Genomic DNA, 23,793 nt, shown 5'->3' on the forward strand with positions numbered 1-23,793 from the left:
CTCGAAGGCCAGACATTCCCTAGCAGATTTCTTGAGTCAGCCGGTGGAGCCAAAAGTAAAACGGCAATGAAGAAAATTGCCGAAAGAAACATGAATTTCTTGTATGACATTTTATTTAGTTTACAAATTAACCACAAACAATTTTTAATAGTCTGGTTCTGCCTGCTTGGCAATTCAAAAGCTATATATATTCGACTAATTGACCAGGAGCTAGCTACGCGTTGATCAACAGTAAATATTGTACGCGCATGAAATTAATTTATTTGGAAAAGTTTTGATGCACTTAATGTGGATTTTGTTCTGAGAAATCATGTAAGTTTCAATGTGACATGGACGGAAAGTCGTGATTAAGGTACAGATGTGGACTCGACAGAAACGTACCGGTGTTCTTCAACTCACAACTTCTTTCAAACTTTACATTCTTCAACTCATAGATATAAAATTTATGTTTAAAAATATGAGTGATATCATATCTTTGCCTTACATTTCAATTTAATACCAAACCTTTTACCATCTTTCAAAGTAATATAGCCAGTGAAAGTCTAGTCTTGATAGCCAACGCCTATCCAAGTGCAATATGAGATCGTGGGTTCAAATTTTGCCTCAACACATTTACTAAGCCTTAGTTCAAGTGGCGAATGCACTTAGCGCTGACAATTTGTGTACCCGTATCGTAAATATGTTGTGTATCCATTTAAAAATTGATTTATTACATATTAAATCACCACTTTTACATCATTTTTTAAATTTAATCAATTTTTTAAAAAAGTTATCAAAAAAAAAACTATCACCTTTCATTTTTTTTAAATCTATCACCGATTTTAAATCTGACAAATTTAAACTGATGGGCAAACCGGAAAAGAATGTGAAAGAACACGTCGGATTCCACATATGAATGTTGAATGGAAGAGATTGTGATAGATATAAAAATATTTAAAAGATTGCAATAAAATTAAAAAATGGTAATTTATCATGTAATTAACCCTTAAAAATATTTTGTCACGTCACATTTTGTTTACTTCGTCAACTCAAATTCGCGGATTTCAACCAGGGATAGATTTAAAAAAATTTGAAAGGTTATGGTTTTATATACAAATTTTAAAAAATGTGATTAAATTAAGAAGAGGTATAAAGGTGGTAATTTAATATGCAATTAATTCTTTAAAAATAAACAAATTTTTCCAAGTCGAACATGATCTCTTTAACTAATAATGTCAAAATATCAAACTCAAACACGACACGTTTATTAAATGGTTTAATATGTGTTAAATTAGACAACCCGTTTACTTTGTTTATTAATAACTTGTTTAATCTATTCAACACACTTTATAATTAAATAACAAACCTTCAACCCATAAATTTTAATAAAATAAACATTAATTAATAATAAATATATTATATGAGTACAACAGTCACATATAATAATTTAATTAATTAACATTATGAATGAACTAGACTTAATGTGACTTAAATGTGTTATGAGTTTAATTTATTTAATTTGCTATTTAACTGTGTCACTGACCGTTTGTGACCCAACTATAGAAGCTCAATTCAAAACCGCTTAATTTTGTGTAATGTGGTGTGGGAAAACTGCAAGCCCTGCATGCGCTAGATATTCAATTATTCATTGTAATTTACATGAACCGAGCACAGTCGTCCCTGAGCACATAATTAGATGATTTTGCTACTAATAGTTGCTACAAATTACAAAGAACGTGCCTCCATTTGAAGTCCCCGAGCTACATCTCTCATGGTCGGTCTAGAATGAGGATTAATTCGTATACACGACAGTGAAATCCCCAACATACAACACAATTTATCAGTAAGCTGTTGGTCTGCAGGAGGCGGCAGACGAGAATCTAGCACGTCTTCTAAGTCTATGCATCGGTTCGTGGTCGATGAATGAAGATACGAAATGAATTCCCCCGGATGCTTTCCCATTAAAACTTCTAATGTCAAAACTCCATAGCTATATACATCGCATTTCTCTGTCACAACTGCTGTGTAAGCCATCTCTGCAATACATAATTAGTATTTAGTAATATAAAACATTAAACTAGAGACTGTTAATCTGACAAAATGATGCATCTTAGGCTAATAGTGAGCTTACCCGGAGCAACATATCCGAACGTGCCAGCAATTGCTGTCCGATTAGATGAATCAGGCTTCAGGAACTTAGCTGTGCCAAAATCTGAAACACGAGCCTCCAGTTCGGAGTTTAATAAAACATTGTGGGATGATATGTCGCGATGAACTATAGGTGGAACACAATCATGATGCATATAAGACAAAGCTTGAGCTACTCCTTCAATAATTCTGACCCTCTTTTCCCAATCTAATTCTTCACAACCATTTTCGCTGCTCAGCATTTTTCCCAAGCTTCCCCTTCGAATATACTCATAAACCAAAAATGCATGGCTTCCTCGAGAACAAAATCCATGGAGTTTCACAATGTTCCGATGGCGTAATTCTGCTAAAGCTGCCACTTCACTGCTGAAACTTTTTATTCTATCAGATTCTTCATCTCTGCTTTTGTATTTCAGCTTCTTCACAGCTAATACCTGAGAATCTGACAATTCTACTTTGTAAACTTTTCCGGTACCTCCTTCTCCAATGCAATAACTTTCATTGAAGTTTCTTGTGGCTTCAATTATATCTCCGTACGAAATTCTACCATTAAAATAGCACACTCCTGATGAATCTTCTTCGTTCTGTGACGTAATTCGCGAACTCCGTTCGCGAAATAGTGCCAAAAGACCGATAATTGCAAGTGACAGAATTAGCCCACCGGCTATTGGAGCAATAATAACGCGAACTTTATTATTTTCCTGACTTCTGACATTCTTTGTGCAAGTTCTCAAATATGGCAAAAAGTTACTGCAAAAGTCTTTGTTATTGCTATAAGAACTCGGCGGGGTTGTACGAAAAATATTACTGTCAGGAATTGGACCTTCAAAGTCATTGTCCGAGAGATTGATAGCGATGAGGCTTAACATGTTGCTAAAGGAAGCAGGAATTGTACCACTAAGATTATTGTTTGACAGGTTCAGTTGTTCTAAACTTGTAAGCTTTCCAAGCTGAAAGGGAATTTCTCCGGTTTGAAAATTATAGCTCAAATCTAGTAACCCTTGTAATGCTACAAGATTACCAATTTGATACGGGATTGTCCCGTTCAGGTTATTCTTCGCCAAGCTCAAAACCTGGAGTCTAGAGCAGTCCCCTATTTGATATGGAATTGGCCCACTCAGCATATTCTGAGACAAATCCAGAGACTCCAAATCGGATAATTCTCCAATTTCCCCTGGCACCTGACCTGAAATCCTGTTTCTTTTGAGGCTTAAAGACAACAGTTTGGATAATTTTCCAAGTTCTGTTGGTATCTCGCCAGAAATTCGATTGGAAGAAAGGTCAAGAACTGCTAGCTTTTTCAGCTGACTAATCTCGGCAGGAATTTCCCCGACTAGATTGTTTCCGGCAATTCTGAGAAGTGTCAGGTTGCGACATTCTCCCCATTTCGAAGAAAGCTGACCACTCAACTTATTGAAACTTAGATCAATGTAAGTCAGACTCGGATACACCCCGAAATCTTGGTCTAAAACTCCTGTGAGTTGGTTATGTTCAAGCCTGACTCTATACAAGCTATGACAGTTCTTTAGGGTTACTGGGATTGGACCAGAGAAATTGTTGAAGGCAGCTGTGAAGTTGACTAGCTTTCCACCTCGACACACTTGTTGGGGCAAATAGCCACTGAAATTATTTTCGGAAAGGTGTAAAACAGTTAATGACGAAAGGTTGCCTAATTCTGAAGGCACCAAGCCAGACAATTGGTTCGTGAACAAGCGCAAATCTGTTAACTTTCTCATATTTCCTATACAAGGTGGGATATTTCCTGATAGCCGATTGCTGGAAAGGCGAAGAATAACTAATTCACTCAAATTTCCTATTGAAACAGGGATACAGCCATGAAACTGATTCTCATCTAGAGCTAGCAGAGACAAATTTTTCATATTTCCTATTTCGTCAGGAATTCGGCCACCAAGTCCTGTAGTTTGCAGGAGAAATTTCCTGACACTAATAAGGCCAGTTCTGCCTGTTTTATCAGGAAACAAGCTTGAATCGAGTACGCCAGTTATATTATTGCGAGAAATATCTAACTCATAAACTTGAGTGAGATTTGCAAGAGAAAGAGGCAAAGTACCGAAAAAATTGTTTGTGGAAAGATCAAGAAACTGAAGTTTCGACAGGATGCCTATGTCGATAGGAATGGTGCCTGTAAGCTGGTTTACTTTAAGATCAAGACGAAGTAGATTTGGAAAAGAAGAGAAATCTAATTTGTCAAGATTACCTCTGATGCCTTGATACGCAAGGTTTATTTCAGTAACACTGCCTGCATCATCGCATGCTATTCCGTGCCATTTGCAGTGAGTCGCAGTAGTGGAATTGGCAGTTGCTGAAGAGGATACCCATGATTGAAGAATTATTGATTGGTTTTCAAGACTAGCTTTCCACTTAAGGAGGGCTACAGTTTCAGGATTTGAAGCAAAACTTGTTTTACAAGAAGATAGTAATATTAACCAAGGAAACAGAACTGCTAATGATACACAACTTTTTTTGTTGGACATAGTTGAGAAGATTTCTCTTAATCGGATTCTTCACATGTGATTAAATGATGGAGTTAACTTATATGAGCGCGGTCCACCATAAGCACCCGGATAGACAAATTCTTATCTAGACCGGATTTATGGTGGATAGTCTTTATATGAGTGAATTCCGCCATTTAAGAATATTGGAGCTTTTATGAGACCAGTTCATAAAAATTCGGTATAGACAAGAAATTTGCATTATTGTAAAGTATGCATTATGAAAATAAGATGAAGAAATTTATGAGGTTGGTACAGAAGCATTAGTGGGCAGGAGTGCTACTGCTACTGCTAGATACATATGAATTAAGAGCAATTATCAAAATGGTATTCATGTTTTGATGTTAGTGGAATTTAAGAAAAGAATAGTGCATGAACTGTGTTTGGAGTCAAGTCTCAAGGCCATAATTTGATATTGAAAAGTCAAGTTTTTAGGCTAATATTGATATATAATGGAATGATAAAAAAGTTGTGTATGTCTCACTCCAAACTCTAGGCTGCATAATGTCCTTATCGATTATAAAAATTGTAATGGCTGATTATTTTTCTTAGTTTCCATGTTATGATCATTTTTAGACTTGAAAAAAGAAAAGGATGTGCCAGTGAGTTGAATCGCGCTATATTATCTGCAGCGGAAAGTAATTGTTGTAATAATTAAACAAAGACCAAAGCGAAATGCTTTGCAGGTAATACGGCCTTTCGCAGCCAAACTTTTCTTGTTTGTAATAGTTTTAACACAATGTTGGTGCTAATAGCTTAAGCGACATTCAAAGGTTATAGTATTATGGTCGCTATTTAATATCATCGTAACTCAATATTACCACAATAGGCTAAAATTTTATGGGTATTCTTCTTTATTCGCAAAAAACATTTTTGGGATTATGGCTATGAAAAAAAAAAATTCAGATTAGGCTTAAAGCATCGGTATATTGCTTTTGTAGAGCATGGAAAACCGAGTATATAACACTACATATATAGTGCCTTTTACATTCATTTGCACACAAAAGGCATTTGTGTTATGCGCCATTATGATCTAAAACCACGCTTCCATTGCAATTGATGCCTTGTCATTTCAAAAGGATTACGCACTTGATTACAAATTTCTGAAAGAATAAAGCAAATTAAACCTCGTGCCATTTCATGATTGCAAACACAAAATATAACACTCTTAATGAAACTAGTAATTTCATATCATCTACTAGTTACGTTTTTCATCTCAACTATAACCTCAACCTTGATCACAATAAATAAGTTGATGGAATATAGTTTAATGGTTTCACAGTCGTTAGCATTACGACACTATGCTAAGTAAAAACTTCGGTAGATACATTTGCAGAATTAGCATTTCGTCGTCAAACAAATATGAATAGAATAGCATTTGATCTGGATCAGCTTCAGCGTGTCCTGTATTTACAACGAAAATAGTCTCTCGTCTAATCAGCTGGCAAAATGGGCAACGAACAATCTGAACAAGCATAAATTTAAGTAATCAGAAGTGGCAGAATAAAACAGGTTGAATGGACACACAAAAGGCTAAATCCTGTTAAGAGATACAAAGGAGGAATGCAAAAATTTTGAGATAAACTATAATAGAAAATTAAATTATTTATTTTGAAAAACAGAGTTTGAAAACAATTATTGTTAGGATATGTAAATATTTTGAGAGTTGAACTGTTGGGGATGTTCTAAAACATTTTGCATGTACAGGTAGGAAGTGGAACAATGTGAAGGTACAATAAACTACATCAAAAAAATCAGATGTAAAGTAGTAAATAGATAAGAGCTTTGTGTTGCTACCAGTATCTAAATGGACAATTGTTGGAACATTATTATCGGAATAAATAACAAAACAAACCTGAGAAATGGCAGCAATCATCTGTTCTGCTTAGAGGCAACAGTCCTCTGGATAGTTGAAACGCCATCCACAAATTTAGTTCGGAAAAGAACATTGGCATTGTTGAACATGCCTTCTTTCAGTGAAACAACAATGAACTGCAAGATAAAGATAAAGAAATTAATAAAAAAGATTAGGACATGATACCACAATAAGTTATGCTTTAACAAAAGTTGAAACTTCAGCAGAACTATTACAGTGATCACCCAAATTATCTACTTCAACCAATTGTACATACATATATATATATATATATATATATATATATATATATATATATATATATATATATATATATATATATATATATATATAATACTCCATAAAGAAAATCATAAGACCTGAGAATGTGGGAAGTGGGCCTTGATCATTCTCCCTATGTTCTGTGTGTGGCTTAAATCCAAGGCTGCATCAACCTGCCGATCACCACAAATGTTATATCACTTGCAAATTCAGATTCCAGCCTACTACAGATTACTAATCCAATGTTAAAAGGACATCCGAGTATAATTTGTATGCATAAGCCTACTTGCTTTCCAAACTCCACAGCACAAAAGATGGAAACAGCGATTCAGACAATTACATAAATTTTCCAGTAAATATAGATGCATATTTCCTTTTTCATTCATGCGTCCAATGCAATAAACATGGAATCTGTCTGAATGTTTCTAGTACAATGCAGGCATATATTTAAGTTTAGAACCAACAATATGTGAAACAGTAAAAAGGATGGTCACAGTATATTACAACCAAATATAATACAGGAAATCCAACCAAAGCATACCTCATCCAGGATATAGAGCGGAGCTGGCTTGAAGAGAAGTAATGCCAATATTAGAGAAAGGGCAAGCAGAGAACGTTGACCTCCACTTAATTCTGACAAGGACTGTTTCCAAACACTTCCAAATGCAACACGAACCTCAAGACCATCCAGGAAACTGCAACCTTCAGGAGGTTCTAGCTTTGCCATGGTTCCAGGCAATAGGGTAGAAAAGATGGACCCAAAGTCACTGAAGGTATTATTAAAAAACAAATTCAGGGAATATTATTTGAGAGCAACTACTGTAGAGTTTTGTGGAAACAGCAATTCGAGCATGCAAGAATGCATGAGAACAGGAGAAATAAGAAGAAAAATATCTCACCTGTTAACTTTAACCCAAGTAACTTTAAGTGTTTCCTTCTTCTTCTCATCGAGCTCTTCAATGACTTTCTTGATTTTTGACTTGTCATTCTAGTTAACCATAATATTAGCATACTAGAAACATGGAGAAGCTAAGATGCTAGTATGCATATGCAGTCAGGATAAAATACCTCAATAATGTTTTTTTTTGCCATTAAGTCATTGTATTCATCTTCTGCTTTCTCAAACATTGCCATTACCTTCTTGTTCACCCTTTTCTCAAGCCTTCATAGAAGTTAAAAAGAATACAGCAGAAAGCCATAAAGGAGAGTCAGCATTCAGGTGTCAATACTGCAAACGATGCACTATATACGTATGTATATCCAAAACAAATATATGCCAACATATTTCAGTCTAAAAAAATTAAAATTGCTGAAGACCATTATATGCTAATTGCAGTGTACATCAACGTAGGAATAAAATAAGCTTTCCAGGCTACATACCCTGATTGCTCAGCTTGCAATTTGTCAAGTTCGTCCCTAGCTTCTAAAGGATCGCGGGACTGAAAATCATAATCCGTTCCACTTCTTCCAAATAGTTGTTTCTCAGATGCAATCCATGCATGCTTCTCAATCAATTTGTCCACTTTTGTAGAGCAATCTTTCTGTTCCATTTCCATTCTTTTTACCTATTCCAGTAATTAAAAGCTGATCTTTTAAGTGTCTCAAGTTGGACAGTAACCATATAAGACACTAAATTTACCTCATTCTCTAGCTTCTTCCTCTCAAGCTTTATCTCACTAACTTTATGTTGCAATTTTTGCTGCTCTTTAAGGATGCTACTAATTTGAGAATCACATTCTTTCATCTTCAAGCGTACCATATTGAGGTTAGACTGAGCTTGGTCATGAGTATTACGTATGGAAGAAACCTACAAGAGAAACACATTGTTCAATAAATTCTATATTAATGCAATTGCACGCAAAAATAAACCAAGTTTACCTTGGCTTTCTGTTTTTCTACTTCAAGATTTAGATGGTCAATTTGTGTTCTAAAGGAAGCTAATTGGCTCTCCAAAGAAGCCTGCTCTTTACTGACTGCTTCTTGTTCCATAATGAGTCTCTCTCTTTCATTTTCATGCCCCTGTTTGGAGATCAAATAATGTCCAAGTTGTTAATAAGAAATCAATTAAATTACCTAATACAGCACACATATGATTGAAGTTAAAGTTGCAGATAAATGTTTGAACAAGCAAGCACCTCACATAGTTCTTTCCTCATTGGATATTCCTAATAGGAGGGTGCTTCAATTATGTATTAATATTAGAAAAAGATGAGGTTAGTCACATGCTAATTCACTTAATAATGCATTGTTGCAAATATGTAGTGTGTTGGCACATAAAAGAATCGCCAGTGTTGTTTGGAAATCAGTTCTTTCACCATAACCTCATCTCTCATTAGTTTCAAGAAAGATATTCAACAGCGCGGGTACAGAAAAATTGCACCACTCACATCTTTTAAATAGCATAATTAACACGTTTTCCAAAACAGAACAAATTTTTTTTAAGAGACCATATTAAAATTAATATCACACGAAGGTTTAGAAATTTAATCACAGAATATGTGGCAAATCTCATCAAATTCAGAAATTACCTTGAGATTTTTTGAGCCCGACTGCAGTTGAGCTTTGATAGCCTTAATTTTCTTCTCCATGTCCTTGAGTCTGCCCTCTCGATTATTATCATGATCTTTAATAGATTTCTCAAGCATTGATACTGTACTAACACATTCATCATACAGAATTTGCTTTTCTTTGGCTGTAGAATTTGCTTCTTTAAGCTCCTGCTCAATCTTCCTCACTAATTCGCCAAGCTATTACAAAACCCAAAAGGAAATAAAATTAGAAAGATGACAAGTAAAAGGAAATGAAATGAACTGCAAGTATATTATCATATAACACAAAGGTTGCATCAAGATAAATCACAATACACCAGTTAAGCCTGTAATAAAACAGTAAAGTACAAAAACCTTATGATGCTCATTTTGCTCAGCCCTCCCCTGAAATAATGATAGGTCATACTGCTTAAGTTCTAGCTGTTTCTTAAGGTCCATGAACTTTTTATAAAGAGGAAGAAGCTCCGTAATCTGCAATTTCAAGGAGAAACGTTATTAAATGAATTAAAATTTTTGCAAACTTAATATAGCTGCAATTGGCATCTTAAGGCTTTAAATAGATGGACCAACATTTAACTAGCAAAAGTCAAATGCTAAAATGCAACAGTAAGATAGAGTATTAAAAAAAAATAAAGTGAAATCAAGCAACAATAAACAGCAAAAGGAACAACCAAAAGGAACATGTAAAAGCGTTCCACAGTTCATTATCATTTAGCAATGTTAGAAGAAATGAATCAAAATGTAAATATTATGTCAGCTGATTTTGAAATCAGTGAGTCTATCAGACTTCCAAACATAACACTCAGTAGAACTGAATAGTTACAACTTGCAAGTTACCAAGTGTAAAGAATAGCAAAGCTATTATACTAGCAAGAATATCTTTCCAACAAAAGAAAGCAAAATTCAGTATTGCATTATCAAATTCCTAATAAATTAAAGACAGGCTATTCATCAAGGACAAGAAAATAATGTCTACCTTTGCTTCAATATCAAATAATCTTTTCTGATGAAGTGAAAGATTTGATTCAGCGTCTGCCGATTCATGAAGTAGCCTTAACAGATCACCACCACCCCTAAAAAAATATTTTACTTTAGATCTTTTGCAAGATTCTACTTCACAAAAACTTGAACTGGCCTTCAATACCAGCTTTAAAAATAAGTGAAACTTTAATGACTCTTCAAAGAAAGATAAAGTCCCTCAAAATTACAAAAATACATGCCAGTAGAAGTTACAAAAGTATGCAAGCAGCTTACTTGCGGCTTCCACCAGTCAAAAGACCACTTGGTTGAAAGATATCGCCTTCAAGAGTAACACTGGGAGTGCGAATGTCTCGATTAAACGCAATCTATGAAACATCCAACCGAGAACAATTCAGAATACATTAGGAAACATTTCAATTATCACGGTGCTATATAACAAAAAATAATAGAAAACGTTATTACAGTTACCATTAGTACCAGTATACCAGAGATCTCCCATATTCAAAAAAAGCGCTAAATAATGCTTTAAAAAAATTGGCATACCTCTTTAGCAGCATCAACTGTTTTGCAAACAAATGTTGAACCAAAAACAAATTCCATAGCAGTCTGCAGGAAAAGTCCAATTTAGAGAAGAATATAAATCTAGGAAATAGAGCTTAAGCCATAATAAATTGGCAAAAATAAACAAGGAGAATGTAAATGCAACACAAAGAATTGCTTATGACAAGATTAGAACTTAATAAGGTCTGATTGCAACATATCAAGATACTAAAGGAATGTGGAGAAGTAACAGAATAAAAGAGAGAGGTTATTACGAAGTTAGGCCCTCTGTTTTGTTAAGAACTAATCTATAAGTTTTCAATAAACTCGATGCTTTGGTCCAACAATCTCAAAAAAGTTGAAACAGTTTTGGCCCAGAATTTAGTAGCGGACAGCAAAACTGAACTTTAATTATAAGAAAAGGAAAGGACCAAAACAAATTTATAACGTAGCCTTTCAAGATATTCTTAAAGAAATCCTCTATAGATATTCTTAAGTTTCCAAAAGATAACAAATGCTTTAGGGATAGCATACTCTTAAATCCTCATCGTAACCAACTAAAGAAAGTGCCAGTTCTGCGTTCTCCTTGCCAACCTGGAAGAGCAATGAAAAATTAAAAAAAATAAAAAAGGAAAGAGATATGCCTGATAATAAATCAAGAAAACATAGTCAAAGCAATGACTGACCAATCTAGTGGCAGCCAGCTGAACTCTTTGGGGTACTCTATGAGGTTGAATTTTATTCAACGGAATAATTGTTACTCTTCTTCGGAGATCACCATTTTGAAGAAGTTGCTTTCCGGTATTTTCAGTGTCTACAACAACATTATATAACTTTCCACCAGCAGTAACCTGCAAATTCACCCAATATATGAGGCTCTAATCAATCCTCTTAAAGTAAATTTGATGTTGAGAAACAAAGCATGTGATGCATGCATTTCTGACCTCTAAGGCAGTTGCTGTGGAGCCATCCTTTACTTTGATAAGTTTTGCTACGACGCCTTTTACTGTTGATCTATCAAAGTTTTTCGCAGGATCACGATATGTGAACTGAACATTTGATGATCGGGCTGAAAGATCTCGGATTTTGTCTTTCAACTTCTGCACCAACTCCATCTCTGATGAGCGATCCTGGCGATAAAAGTTTTGACTTTAACAAAAGGAAATTTACTACTATCCAGATGCTTGAAAGAAAATGGCACCAAGTATAGAGCACTCAAACCTTTTGCAAAGCTTCCATCTGGCTGTCTGTATTTGGTAGAGATTCCAGTGCCAATTTAACTTTTTCCACATCTTCACTTCGAGCCTTTAATTCATTCTCAACAGAAATTGCTTCCTCACGCTTTGAGATTAACTGATGATTTTTCTCCTTCAGCTCTTTTTGGCAGTGGCTAATCTTTGTTTTCAGCTGTTTCATCTCTGTTTCCACATTTCCTACAGCAACTTTCGCTTCAGCTAGTTGATCTTCAAGGCATTTCTCCTCGTTCCCACTGCTCTTACCAGCTAAGACACCCTATAAATAGCAAGTTAAGATAATTAACCATAGTTTTGGTTTGTAAATCAATGCAAAAAAACATAATTATCTGTACAGTAAAGAAATAAAATGACATGTACAATTACTTGGTAATCCTTCTCATGTTCTTCCAAACTCTTAGAGAGCTCGTCAACTCTTTTTTTGAGTTGAGCTGCTCCTTCTTCAGACTTTCTAACAGCGTTAGCTCTCTCTTCCAAGGATTGCTTCAAGTCCTCAATGCTGGAGACAATCTGGTAACGTGAAAGCATAAAACTTAAAATGATAAATCACAACTACCCAAAGAATTTAGAGAAATACTGGGGATGTACTGAGGAGAGGGAACTTAGATTTTAGACATTTGTGCATCGAAACAAGATTAGAAAGCACATAATAGAAATAACGAAGTTAGCTCAGGTAGCCATTCACCTTTTCAGCACTCTCATTTTCACTTTTTAAAGTGTCTTCCTTATTATTAAACGCTGAAGTTTCACGCACGAGTTCTTGAGACAGCACATCTACTTCGTCGGACAATGTTTTGACCTCCCCACCCATACTAGCTTCCTTTTCAGCAGTCAATTGTGATACTTTTGTCTCCATTTCCTTTATTTCCACCTCTATCCTTTCTGTCTCATCGTTAATCTCTAAAATCTTGCCCTTTACTTGTTCCACCTCACCAACAGCAGTATCTCTAATCTTCTCTGCTTGAACATACTCATAAGCAATACAAAACCTTTTAAGCCGGTCAAGTTCTGCATTTCCATTAGCCCACTGCATGTACTGCATCCTTTCCTTCCTTAGCTTCTCAAGAGCAGGAAGTATTTCCTGGTCAAGAAGCTTATTAATCTCATCAACCTTGCTTTGTTTCTTCTCAAGTGTTTTCAACGCAGCGTCTTTCTTATTCTCATACATTCTAGTCCCGGCAGCCTCTTCCAGCATGGACAGAATCTCAGGAGGCTTCATATTTAAAACTTTCGTGATACGTCCTTGCATAATGAGAAAATGCGGATTATTAACATTCAATTGCACTGAATGAAATAGGTTTTGAACTTGACTAGGCTGCGCAAGCTTTCCGTTTATCAGATACTTGTTCCTTCCACCAACAACAATCTGCACGTTTCCTAAGCATCCTTAACAAACAAATTACTAATTTACCTAGTAAAAAAACTGAATTCAAAATAAACTATAAAGTATCAACGGTTTGAGCTATAAATTTCTAATAACTATAGTATGAACAATTTGACCTAGAATTTGACTTTGACTAACCTGTCTTGTAACTGTAATCTCTGAATGACCTTCATAACTGAGGGGACTCCTACTCCGATCGGCATTATCAAACACGATGGACACAGTAGCCTTAGTGATACCAGCTTGACCTTGCTTGTACACTAACTCCTGGAGATTCGCAGCACGAACCTGTTGCAAATTAGTTATACCTAACACAAAACAAATTGAATCGAGAACATTCGATTTTCCTGAGCCGTTTAAACCAGTAATTGCGTTAAAGAAAGGATCGAAACCCTGGATAACCGTCCGTGTTGCGTATGATTTGAATCCTTCTAAGCATATCTCCTTTATGTACATTTTTGGAGATTGAAATCCCTAAAATGCGGGTAAGTGAAAAATTGAATTGAAATTCAGTTGGAAATAGGGTTTCCGAGTTTTAGAAACCTGTGAATTGGTGAGTCACTGAGTTTTGCGAGCGAGTGGAGAAGTGAAAACAGAAGAGTTTTCTGCTGAGTTGGGATTTGTGGAAGTGAAGTGCAGGGGTTTTGATAATTTTGAATTTTTAGGATACACTCTCTCTAAAGTAAGAAGCGGGAAAATGTAATTTTCTTTATTATTATTATTATTATTATTATTTTTATAAAAAAATTGTTGATTGGTGGTTATCCAGATAATGGACGGTAACTGCTGACTATGAATGGGCCGGACTTTTCATTGTTGCCTGCAGTTTACATACTCGACCCATTCAGGTTGCCCCTTCCTTGCTGAGGCTCCATTCAAACTAAATCAGACTGAAATTTTTTCAAAAACAAATTGAAAATAATAACAAAAAAATGTTCTAAACTAAATAAAGTGTTTCATTTAATACAAATAAACTTAATTAAAAAATATATTTATCTCTTCTTTTTAAAAAATAAATTTTTCATAGCGTACTTTTCATCAACTATATTATTCAAGTACATTATTTCAATTTTTTATTAGTCCTTTATCTAAAACTAATTAATATTTTCATCAACTTTTGATATATATTTTAAATAAATATTGAAATATTTGATCGTTTAGTAATGTTTCCATATTCAATTTATCTAGTATGGCGGTAATATACAAAATATAATTTTTATGGCCGTTTCTATAGTTACTTTGTGTTTATTTATTTTATCTACTTCACTATTGGATGAATGTCATTACTATTCATTTAATTGTGATAAGTGGATAAAATAATATTATTAAAAAAAACAAAGTAACTATAGACCTATTTTAATGGCAAATTATTTGTTTTATTATTTTTTGCTTCGATTTGGCTTTTTCAATTGTGGCATAGGCACGATGGTTCCTTGGTGGTGGATGCACTAGGACTATAACAGCAATGGAAGAGTTGTTGATTTCAGACATGTCGTCAAGAATGCTGAAGTAGTTTTAGCTGATATCTTTGATCTATTTTTTCGAGTTTCGAAATTTAGATTTTAATTGGGTAGCCCATTCGGTGGCTAAAAAGCCCTTGTGGATGACTGCTTTGCAGTTCTCATCATTTCATCTTGGAATAGCTTACTCATTAGTGTTGAGGAGTTATTTCCTATTTGTATATATATCTTTCTTCATTTAATGAAGTTCAATCTTTGACAAAAAAAAATAAATAAAGTGTTTTCGATACAATTCACTCTGATTTGTACTGAAAGTGAACCAAAACCAAAACCAATAACCAGTTTTTTCATAATTTCAACTGAACTAAACCAACATCTTATGCTAAAATTTTCTTAATCTACATGTTAATTGAGCCTTCATATTCAAAATGAAACCATATTAAGCAAAAGATTTAATTAACCTACATGTTAATTGAGCCTTCACATTCAAAATGAAACCATATTAACTCAAACTCATAAACGAAATTCAAATATTTGCATTCACTAATCTATGTGAGACCATTGCCCGTCTGAAAGTAATTTAAGTGTGGAAAATATTTAGGAAACCATTGGCAAAATTTACAAAAGTTACATGGACATCTTTCCTTTTTCAGTTTTGCACAATGTTTATGTACATAAATTTAACTAATATGGCCCTGAATGAAAGTAAATTTTGTCGAAACGTTTAGGAAATCAATGGCAAAATTTGCAAAAGTTATACATGGACATCTTTAAAATTTTAAGTTTTACACAATGTTTATGTACAGAAGTTCAACTTATTTCTGAACAGAAGAACGGCTGGAGCTAGAAATGCCATTTGGGTCTTAATTCCTCTTCTTTCTCCGTCAGCTCTCGATACTGATACCGTTCTGATCCAGCTTTGCCAACTGGCAGCGGAGGCCGAACAAAAACCTCGACTGGATTTAGGACATGGACAGCCAAATGCAGTTCTTTGACAATGTTGTCTACATTTAAATCAGGCTTTCTACGTGATTTGCTCACAGGTTCAACAGCAATCCATCCAAGACCGGATATAGCCACATCACTTGCAGGTCTGTCCAGGCAAAGAAAAAGAAATTAAAGCGTCTCTGTTAACAATACACAAACACGGCTACCAATACAAACTAACCTTTCTGCATCTTCGAATTTTATTTGCAATTGACGTACGAGTCCAAGTCCTTTCCAATCTTTTGCTCCCTCTTTCCCAGATGGAGGTGCCAATAAATTTCCAAGCTCTTTCTGGAACAACAAATCGACCTTGGAATATGTAAGAAATGACACATCACGGGAAGAGGTTGAAATCTCCAACAAATGTAATTTCAGAATTTCAGATACAAAACAATAGTACTCTAAGTTATCAAGGACTGGTGGTGTTCCGATAGTCATGTCAAGACAGACAGCATGCTGAGACAAGTTTTGTCTTTACGTACGACTATTTCACTTAAATGAATAGTAAATGGGCTTTTATTAGTGTTGCCTAGAGTTTCAATCACCTGGTAAAATTCATCTGCTTCATTAGTAGGTACTATATGAATCTTCAGAGCCTTGGGGCCATACAATGTTAAGCTTGTTTCTGGGAGAACCTGAAAGCACCAAGACTTGTGAGTTGTGAGTTAGTCCAGAGCAAGACATGACATGTATAATTATCTGACTATAAAGCTTTCAAAAACTGGAAAGTAAACCTTCAAGACATCGACTCGAACGAGACCTCCCCAAAATATCGAAAAGCCATTCAAGCCACTGGATTCAAATTTGTCTGCTAGCCCATTTTCCGAGGCCACCTTAGCATTCTGGCATAACAAAGTAAAAGCTCACAAAAAAGTAGAAAAGGAAATGTGTTGAAGGCCATTGTAAAGAGAAAATACCGGGAAAGTTTGACCCCTTAAACGACTCCGGGGAGCAAGAATAGGCAAGTCTTCTGAATGAACTACTGCAGCTTGCCTGTGATGAAGATGAACTCCAGGTGTGTCAAATAATTTCTGTGGAAAGAGAAACATAAATATTAGATATAGGTTGATGAAAGCTCTCATGCCACAAACAGAACCGATGTTCACAAAAAGCCAACAGTATATAAGAGAAACAACCCAGATGGCATATATGCACTAATAAAGCAGCATACCGCTCCTCCAAGGAATGCATTAATTTGAATAGGACCTAAGGTAGTTCCGGGAACAGCAGATTGTATAGGCCTATATTTTCGAGCAGCTGCAGCAGCTGGATCCCGTTCCGCCATCATCTCTAATATTTAAATTCAGGAGTCAGAAGTAAAAATATGCATAATGCTTCACCAAAGAGAGAAAAATAGGAAACTAAATGCTCGTCTACTTTAACCGATAAGCCTCACAACCACTTGGTGCTTCAAATCAGAGACAGCCTCCCTAGTTACATTCTATTGTTAGAAGAAAAGATCATTTCGCTTTAATCTCAACACTAGGTTGCTTTCAACCTTTTTCTACTTTTCGTTGGTTCTGAGCCATAAGTTATCTTCATATTGTTCAGAATGCGAAAAATAACATTTACTTACTTAGTAAAGCATTGATGAAGGCAGATTTCCCAACATTCGCTGAGCCCTGAACAAATGGCAAAATTAACTATGAACATAATTATCATGCAATTTAATAGGAAAAAGAAAAGAAAGAGGATCATTAATTTCTAGACCAGGAACTTGTGATGGAGGATTGGTCAACCGTACAGACACATGCAACCTACTAGTTTGTATTTGTTTATAATACTCATATGCAGACAAGTAAGTTGGCAAGGATAGAAATTGCCATCTTTAAAAGAGATTGTAAGAAGCTCATGTTTTGCCCACTATCAAGCACGGAAGCACCTTGTGGGTTTTAATTCCAATGTCCAAATTTGAAGGCAGTATGTTATCTTTGTCTCAGCTATACTTGCAACTTGGTCCTAAGCTATTTTGGCCAATGAGGCAAGCAGTGAATAAGCCACAATCAAACACAACATCGCATGGCCATCATGGTATGACTAGAGTATAGAAATACCAGCAAATGTCTCCCACAGTTAAGAGCAGATGAAGACTTCCATAAGAATGTTTAATACAGTAGACCAAAATGTATATTACTCCATGTGCTCAGAAATTATTGCTCAAATTGAATCATATCAAAGAAACTACTCAACATATAAGCACTTTAACCTCTGATCATGCCTATAGGCAGAATGGAAAATGGTACTCGAGTCCAGCATCAAGTTCAATAATTTTTACTCCGTATCAGTTTTAGAAGAATTTGTGTTTACCCAGAAGAAAAAAGGCACAAGACATGAAAGCAAGAATGCCAAGATAATTCAGTAAAACAATCATTCTTTTAATCCTACTCTGCCAAAATCAATGCAAAGCTTACGGTTTACCAACCAGAATGTAGACGTCCCGACCCTGCACCACAAGGAGAAAAGATTAAGAGATAAGCTGATGAAATTGCAATAGAAAAGGTACTCTATAATAAGTTCAGACAACTACAAAAAAAGATGCAGAACTGAATTAGTATGACCGACAGCCATTAGAATGTAGTTGATAGATTAAAACAAGCTTATTAAATGGTGGATGGAAAGAAGTTATGAAGAACTTCTGGCAATCAGAATGATGTCAAGTTGTAAACACTTATCCAGTTTGCCATTATTTAAGCATAAACGTATGAGCAAGGCATGAATTCTTTAGCCCTCCCTCTCTTTGAGTAAAAGAAAACCTTAATGGCATTTAAGAGATGCAACCCAAGTGAATGCTAAAAAGAGAATTATGTTTATGATCACGAATATTGATGCATCATAAACATTCACAAAAGAAAAGCATTATTTCAAATATCAATTGAGGAAGCTACCTTTTTCTCCTTTTGAATTTCTGCGATAACTCCGGAAATTCCAACCAATGACTTTGAGCTTGTAAGATGAACACTCATAACACTGGAATAATGAATGCTATCTATCAGAAATATATATAAATGTGTAAATTCATTAAATAGAGCTGGAAAATGTTCTGAAAAAGCATCAGTATGAAGATGCTGAGTCAACAACTTGAATATTTTCAAATGAATCATTACGAGAAGTAAACTCCATGTCACTAAAAGGCAATTAGAAGGACAGACACCTTACTTAAGTTTCTTCTTTGTAGTTGCCTCTACAACCCAATCACCAACACAATTAAAGTCTGTCTCTTTCGGAAGGAGATCAATCTGGAAGTAAAACATAAGAAAAATTTAAATAGCTGTACCATAAACACAAACATCTTGGTGAACTACCAATATAAATATTGTTACCTTAGTCACAACTAATATGATTGGGTTTGCACCAGCAAGATCACGGACATGGGCTAAAAAGCTGCCATTGAAGTCTACAATATCAACCTACAACTTTCTCAAAGATAGACTGCATATCAGATTGCATTGCTAATTACATATCAAAAAACTCATATTTGTTTTCTTTTACGTGATACATCACTTCTGCATAGACGTTAAGATTAATTATATCCCAAATTTGCAGAAAGCACTCACTAATTTGACAACCAAAGCTTTCTCATGACGCAGATGAGATAGCTTTTCTCGAAGCTCATCAGCCGTAACAAACTGCTTCCCGCCGGCATACCCTCCATTTCCACCAACAGCAGTTATCATATGGCCATGAGATAAAAGCTTGCATCTTCCGCAAAGAACAGTTCTAAGTTGGTGATGTCTCTTCTTCTGCAACCCAAAACAAACAAAATTCCATAGCTCTTAGACTGTTATACAATTCAAAGTTAAGCATTTCTAAAAAACAAAATTTTAAATTTTATTTAATCTTATCCAAAACAAATGATATAACAATCTACATTTTGGCATACCAATTCATAAGTATCCGGGTCAACAAAACCCGGAGCTTCCTGATCCGAAGTCTGCAATGGAGCTCCACATCCATAACAGCTTACCACCGAAGAGCTCACCTTCAAAGCTTTTTGTTTGACTTTCTCTCTCCGGTTCTTCTTAGCTTCCTTCATTACAAGCTTAGCAGCCTCAAATTCCCGTTGCCGCTCAAGAAATTTATCGCCAGGGGTTTGAACAGCCGCGCCGGTACCACTAGGTTCGGGTGTTAATTGGGCTTCGGAGACTGTTTTTTGCTGTGATTGGGCGGATTTGCAAGAGATGGGAATGGGTTTTGAGTTGAGTTTGAGGAACTTGGTGGTGACATGAGTAAGATTGTGAGGAAATGAGATGGGCGAGAGAAATGAAGTGAGGGTTTTGGGTGCCATTTTGTGGATAGATAGACAAGGTTTTAGCGTTTTATAGCTTTTTGTAGTGATAAATAATTAATCAGAAAATCCAGTTTAATGTTTAATTGATTCCTAATTGCTCCATAATCCACAACTAGAAGTAAAAAAAACAATCACATTTTTACTGGGATTTGATAAAAGAACAAGGAATCGGCTTTTTGTGAAAAAAAATTAAGTCATTTCCGCCCATAAAATGGCGTAACCGGAAAATTTAGTCAGAGATGAACTATAAAAAAGAGGGACAATTTTTTCATTACAACCGTGGCGAGCTTAGAATTGAAACCTTTTCTATAGAAAAACTTGCATTTCCGACCAACTCGAGCGTACGACTCTGCCTATGTGTGAGATCAAATTTGTACTTCAAAATTAAAAATCTAGGAACTACTACTTAGAGTTCAACAATTATCATCACAGCACATTCACATCATAAATAAAAAAGTGTTCACGTCGAGCAAGTAACAAATAACATCCAGCAAGAGCATTGTCTAATTACTAGTCACACTACTAATGATTTAAGGAAAACTAAATAAAAAATACACAACAGATAACAAATTGAGGAAATAAAATCAGCTAGAAGCAGAACTATGCTCCATCACCATCAGACATGCCTCGAATATCAGAACTTTGATTAGGGAAGACCACATTGTCATAGAGAAGTCCTGCAAAAGTGGCTCCGAGCAAGGGTCCAACCCAGTACACAGCTTGGTTCTTGAATTTTCCAGCAACCACTGCAGAGCCAAATGCACATGCAGGGTTCATTGATCCACCTGAAAAAGGTCCTGCAGCCATCACATTGGCTCCTGCCATAAGCCCTATTGCCAATGGTCCGGTGGCTCCTAGCAGAGTACGTCTAGGGTCTCCGGCAGCATAAACAGTATACACTAGACCAAATGTCAGGACACCTTCGAGAATAGATGCTCCAAATCCTGTCATTTCTTCTGCAATTATGTAGCTTGGAACATTCTGCAAAATTCAAGATGCGACTGATATGTGTTTATTTGTGTATTAATTCATCAAAACGATTTGGTCGGCTCGGTTATTTCGAACCCTTTAACCAAAAAAATTATTAATAATAAATTGAAAATCAAACCGAATTATCAAAAACAATTTGATTTGGCTAATGTGGTTTGGTTTGGTTCTCTTAATCGGTTTTAACCGATTATTGTACAAAAGTCCTCTAATGATTAGAGGTGTGCATTTGGTTTGAACTGAATCAAAAAAAAATTAATTTTTATAAATATATATGTAGTATTTTTCTCGAACCAAACCAAACTAGTTGAGGGTCCGGTTCAGTTTTTTAGTTCCAACACTTAACTTTCATTTATTTTGAAAACTGAACCAAATCGAACAGAAATGTAAATATTTTTATATGGTCAAAGTTTGGTTTTTGCATACACCTACTGAAGATGATGGTGGAGAAATTTGAGTACCTGACCAACAGCAGCCGCTTTCAAGAGAAGACAAGCCATGACAGAGGCAAGCAACTGCGAAATCCAGTAGAATAGAGCAGTAGGGACACTGATGTGGCCTCCGACCGCCATACTGAACGTGACTGCAGGATTGACATGCCCGCCGGATATGGTGGCGGCATTATATACAGCTGTTGCAAGTGCAAAAGCATTCGCAATTGCTACTACAACTAGACTGGACGGATCTGCTGCCGGCATCAACTTCTCTGTTATCATATCGAAAATCAACACATTATCAATTTATCATCAATCTTATCAGAAATAAAGCATAAATAAACTACAAAATATACTGTATTTTAAAAATCTACTAGTAGCACGGACACTTTATTTGATTGTGTCTCGTTTTGATCATTGTGTCTCGTTTTGATCATTGTGTCTCGTTTTGAAATTGTTTCGGACACTTTATTTGTAAGATATTGTTCCGCCGTGTCTGTGTCCAAGTATCCCGTTTTTCATGTCTATGCTACCTAGAAAAGCAGTAAGAAAATGAAAGAAATGGAGACCGAAGACATACTTGAAGCCATGGAAGAACCAACAGCAGCAAAGACAAAGAAGAAAGTAGAGATAAACTCTGCAAGGTATGATCTTAAAGCATCCCGAGTAACAGATTGCTGAAAACGTGAACGTAGGGACGTTGGAGACATTTTTTCCAAGCAAATTAAACAAAAAGGTTGACCAACTGTATATTTTTAACGATGAAGAAGACAGAAAAATAACAACAGTTTGACAGTTTCTTCAAGATGATGAGAAGAAATAATGTCTCTGTTTTTTTATATATACGGTGCATGCAGAGGAATGTGCAGCAGTTCGTGAAAAGGCTCGTCATTTCAAAACAAAATAATAACCGCCCTCAATGAGACGTCGTAGAAAAGATAGTTACTAGCAGTGTTTTAAAATCCGGACCGGACCGTCCGGTTCAACCGGTTTAACCGTGAACCGTAGACTTGTCCGGTCCGTTTGTACTATAAAACCCGGATTTCCGGTTCAACCTGTTTGAACCGGAAAAAAACGTTAATAACCGGAAAACCGGGAACCGGTTTGACCTTCAAAACCGACCGGTTAAACTTTCCATCAGTTTCAACCACATCTAACGGAAGCTAATTCGATAACCCACTGTGCCACACCATTTTATCTCTTCTAAAGCATAAGAATGAAAAGAATTGGATGGAAAAAGTGCTATGCTGCCTTCTATTATTCAGCACTCTCTGAATCTAAGAATTTCTCTTTCACCGAGTGCGGCGCTGGTCTTCATCTGTTGAGTTTTTGTAGGTTGTTTGTTATACATTAATTAGGACTCCTACTTTAAGTATTTAAAGGCTGGAATTACATTATGATAAATTAGTTAAAACTCTAAACATATCAGGTCCATGAGTCCAAGAGCTAGGGTGGCATAAGATCAAAAGCCCAAAAACTAAAAAAGTTGAAACCATGGTTGTCAAACCCGGCCCGGTGATAAAACCGGTGAGACTAGAGGGTCAAGGGTTAAAGGTTCAACCGGGGTTCAACCGGGATTCAACCGGAATTAAATCCGTATTATAAAAATAAAAAAATAAAAAATTATAACTATTAATAATCATATATATATTATATAATAAGAAACATAGACATAAATAGTAAGTTAGCTTGGTGGTATTGAATGCTTCCACTAAAAATACTAAACAACTAAGTGATTGACCGAATCGGACCGGGTTTTCCGGTTACTTGACCGGTTAATTGGTCCAATTCAGCGGTTATCTGGCCGGTTCGATTAAAAAACCACGGGTTTGTGATTATAAGGGTTTTTAGTGCAACCCGAACCGTTGATATGGCCGGTTCGAGGGTTTTCCGGTCGAACCGGCCGGTCCGGTTCGTGTTTGACAACCATGGTTGAAACCACAATATATTACAAAAATTTATAATTTATTTTTGTCTAAACGGTTGAACCAGCGGTTCAACCGGTTTAACCAGTTGAACCTTGAATTAGTGATCTCACTGGTTCCGATGCCGGTCCCAGTCTTCTTAATCCTCTGAATAACTCTTTATTTTTTTTTATTTTTTTTTTTGTCGTAGGTTAAACTTCAATAAAAGAAGTGAAAATATGTATATAC

General features: G+C 35.6%; 4 protein-coding genes across 5 annotated transcripts in view; all 4 read right to left on the minus strand.

Annotated features, from left to right (window-relative positions):
- The window catches only part of LOC126671145 (structural maintenance of chromosomes protein 2-1-like), a 30,454-nt gene extending 16,277 nt beyond the window's left edge, over positions 1-14,177 (minus strand). The window contains exons 1-21 of one of the 2 annotated variants that reach the window (XM_050364861.2): positions 13,623-14,175; positions 12,786-13,466; positions 12,467-12,610; positions 12,069-12,359; positions 11,792-11,977; positions 11,534-11,698; positions 11,382-11,441; positions 10,851-10,913; positions 10,581-10,672; positions 10,303-10,399; positions 9,681-9,797; positions 9,306-9,524; positions 8,656-8,796; positions 8,417-8,584; positions 8,158-8,342; positions 7,846-7,939; positions 7,677-7,765; positions 7,319-7,544; positions 6,876-6,950; positions 6,496-6,632; positions 5,809-6,105 (exon numbers count right to left, since the gene is read on the minus strand). In XM_050364861.2, the coding sequence (XP_050220818.1) occupies positions 6,513-6,632; positions 6,876-6,950; positions 7,319-7,544; positions 7,677-7,765; positions 7,846-7,939; positions 8,158-8,342; positions 8,417-8,584; positions 8,656-8,796; positions 9,306-9,524; positions 9,681-9,797; positions 10,303-10,399; positions 10,581-10,672; positions 10,851-10,913; positions 11,382-11,441; positions 11,534-11,698; positions 11,792-11,977; positions 12,069-12,359; positions 12,467-12,610; positions 12,786-13,466; positions 13,623-13,940 (3,531 nt within the window). In that variant the 5' untranslated portion in view covers positions 13,941-14,175 and the 3' untranslated portion in view covers positions 5,809-6,105; positions 6,496-6,512. Of the gene's footprint in view, positions 1-5,808; positions 6,106-6,495; positions 6,633-6,875; positions 6,951-7,318; positions 7,545-7,676; positions 7,766-7,845; positions 7,940-8,157; positions 8,343-8,416; positions 8,585-8,655; positions 8,797-9,305; positions 9,525-9,680; positions 9,798-10,302; positions 10,400-10,580; positions 10,673-10,850; positions 10,914-11,381; positions 11,442-11,533; positions 11,699-11,791; positions 11,978-12,068; positions 12,360-12,466; positions 12,611-12,785; positions 13,467-13,622 lie in introns of those variants that run through there. The other variant, XM_050364862.2, reaches the window with a different exon arrangement.
- LOC126671146 (MDIS1-interacting receptor like kinase 2-like) lies at positions 1,464-5,006 on the minus strand. Its single transcript, XM_050364864.1, has 2 exons — positions 2,111-5,006; positions 1,464-2,015 (listed from the first exon to the last, which is right to left on the minus strand). Exons 1-2 carry the CDS (start codon positions 4,620-4,622, stop codon positions 1,705-1,707), a joined length of 2,823 nt encoding a protein of 940 aa, XP_050220821.1. The 5' UTR covers positions 4,623-5,006; the 3' UTR covers positions 1,464-1,704.
- Positions 14,178-15,644: 1,467 nt separating the features above from the next.
- On the minus strand, positions 15,645-20,239 carry LOC126674583 (NO-associated protein 1, chloroplastic/mitochondrial). The gene is made up of 13 exons (XM_050369057.2): positions 19,812-20,239; positions 19,486-19,671; positions 19,252-19,338; positions 19,088-19,167; positions 18,817-18,898; positions 18,354-18,374; positions 17,508-17,553; positions 17,103-17,221; positions 16,849-16,962; positions 16,666-16,773; positions 16,477-16,566; positions 16,113-16,222; positions 15,645-16,037 (listed from the first exon to the last, which is right to left on the minus strand). Exons 1-13 carry the CDS (start codon positions 20,214-20,216, stop codon positions 15,788-15,790), a joined length of 1,698 nt encoding a protein of 565 aa, XP_050225014.1. The 5' UTR covers positions 20,217-20,239; the 3' UTR covers positions 15,645-15,787.
- A 386-nt stretch (positions 20,240-20,625) lies between these two features.
- LOC126674238 (probable aquaporin TIP5-1) lies at positions 20,626-22,966 on the minus strand. The gene is made up of 3 exons (XM_050368654.1): positions 22,221-22,966; positions 21,668-21,912; positions 20,626-21,200 (listed from the first exon to the last, which is right to left on the minus strand). Exons 1-3 carry the CDS (start codon positions 22,348-22,350, stop codon positions 20,820-20,822), a joined length of 756 nt encoding a protein of 251 aa, XP_050224611.1. The 5' UTR covers positions 22,351-22,966; the 3' UTR covers positions 20,626-20,819.
- Between the last annotated feature and the right edge of the window lie 827 nt (positions 22,967-23,793).

Source organism: Mercurialis annua, linkage group LG3 (assembly GCF_937616625.2).
Source record: "Mercurialis annua linkage group LG3, ddMerAnnu1.2, whole genome shotgun sequence".
Classification (NCBI taxonomy): domain Eukaryota; kingdom Viridiplantae; phylum Streptophyta; class Magnoliopsida; order Malpighiales; family Euphorbiaceae; genus Mercurialis; species Mercurialis annua.

What these genes read in the sequence shown, in the direction of transcription:
- LOC126671146 (XM_050364864.1), bottom strand. Translation starts at nt 4,622, where the DNA reads ATGTCCAACAAAAAAAGTTGTGTATCATTAGCAGTTCTGTTTCCTTGG. An exon ending in GTTCGGATATGTTGCTCCGG is followed by an intron (nt 2,016 to 2,110) that starts GTAAGCTCACTA and finishes TATGTATTGCAG; the next exon opens with AGATGGCTTACACAGCAGTT.
- LOC126674583 (XM_050369057.2), bottom strand. Translation starts at nt 20,216, where the DNA reads ATGGCACCCAAAACCCTCACTTCATTTCTCTCGCCCATCTCATTTCCT. An exon ending in AAGCTTTGGTTGTCAAATTA is followed by an intron (nt 19,339 to 19,485) that starts GTGAGTGCTTTC and finishes AGAAAGTTGTAG; the next exon opens with GTTGATATTGTAGACTTCAA. An exon ending in AAGCAGATGAATTTTACCAG is followed by an intron (nt 16,223 to 16,476) that starts GTGATTGAAACT and finishes TTGTTGTTCCAG; the next exon opens with AAAGAGCTTGGAAATTTATT.
- LOC126674238 (XM_050368654.1), bottom strand. Translation starts at nt 22,350, where the DNA reads ATGTCTCCAACGTCCCTACGTTCACGTTTTCAGCAATCTGTTACTCGG. An exon ending in TGGTTCTTCCATGGCTTCAA is followed by an intron (nt 21,913 to 22,220) that starts GTATGTCTTCGG and finishes ATATGATAACAG; the next exon opens with AGAAGTTGATGCCGGCAGCA. An exon ending in AAGCGGCTGCTGTTGGTCAG is followed by an intron (nt 21,201 to 21,667) that starts GTACTCAAATTT and finishes TGAATTTTGCAG; the next exon opens with AATGTTCCAAGCTACATAAT.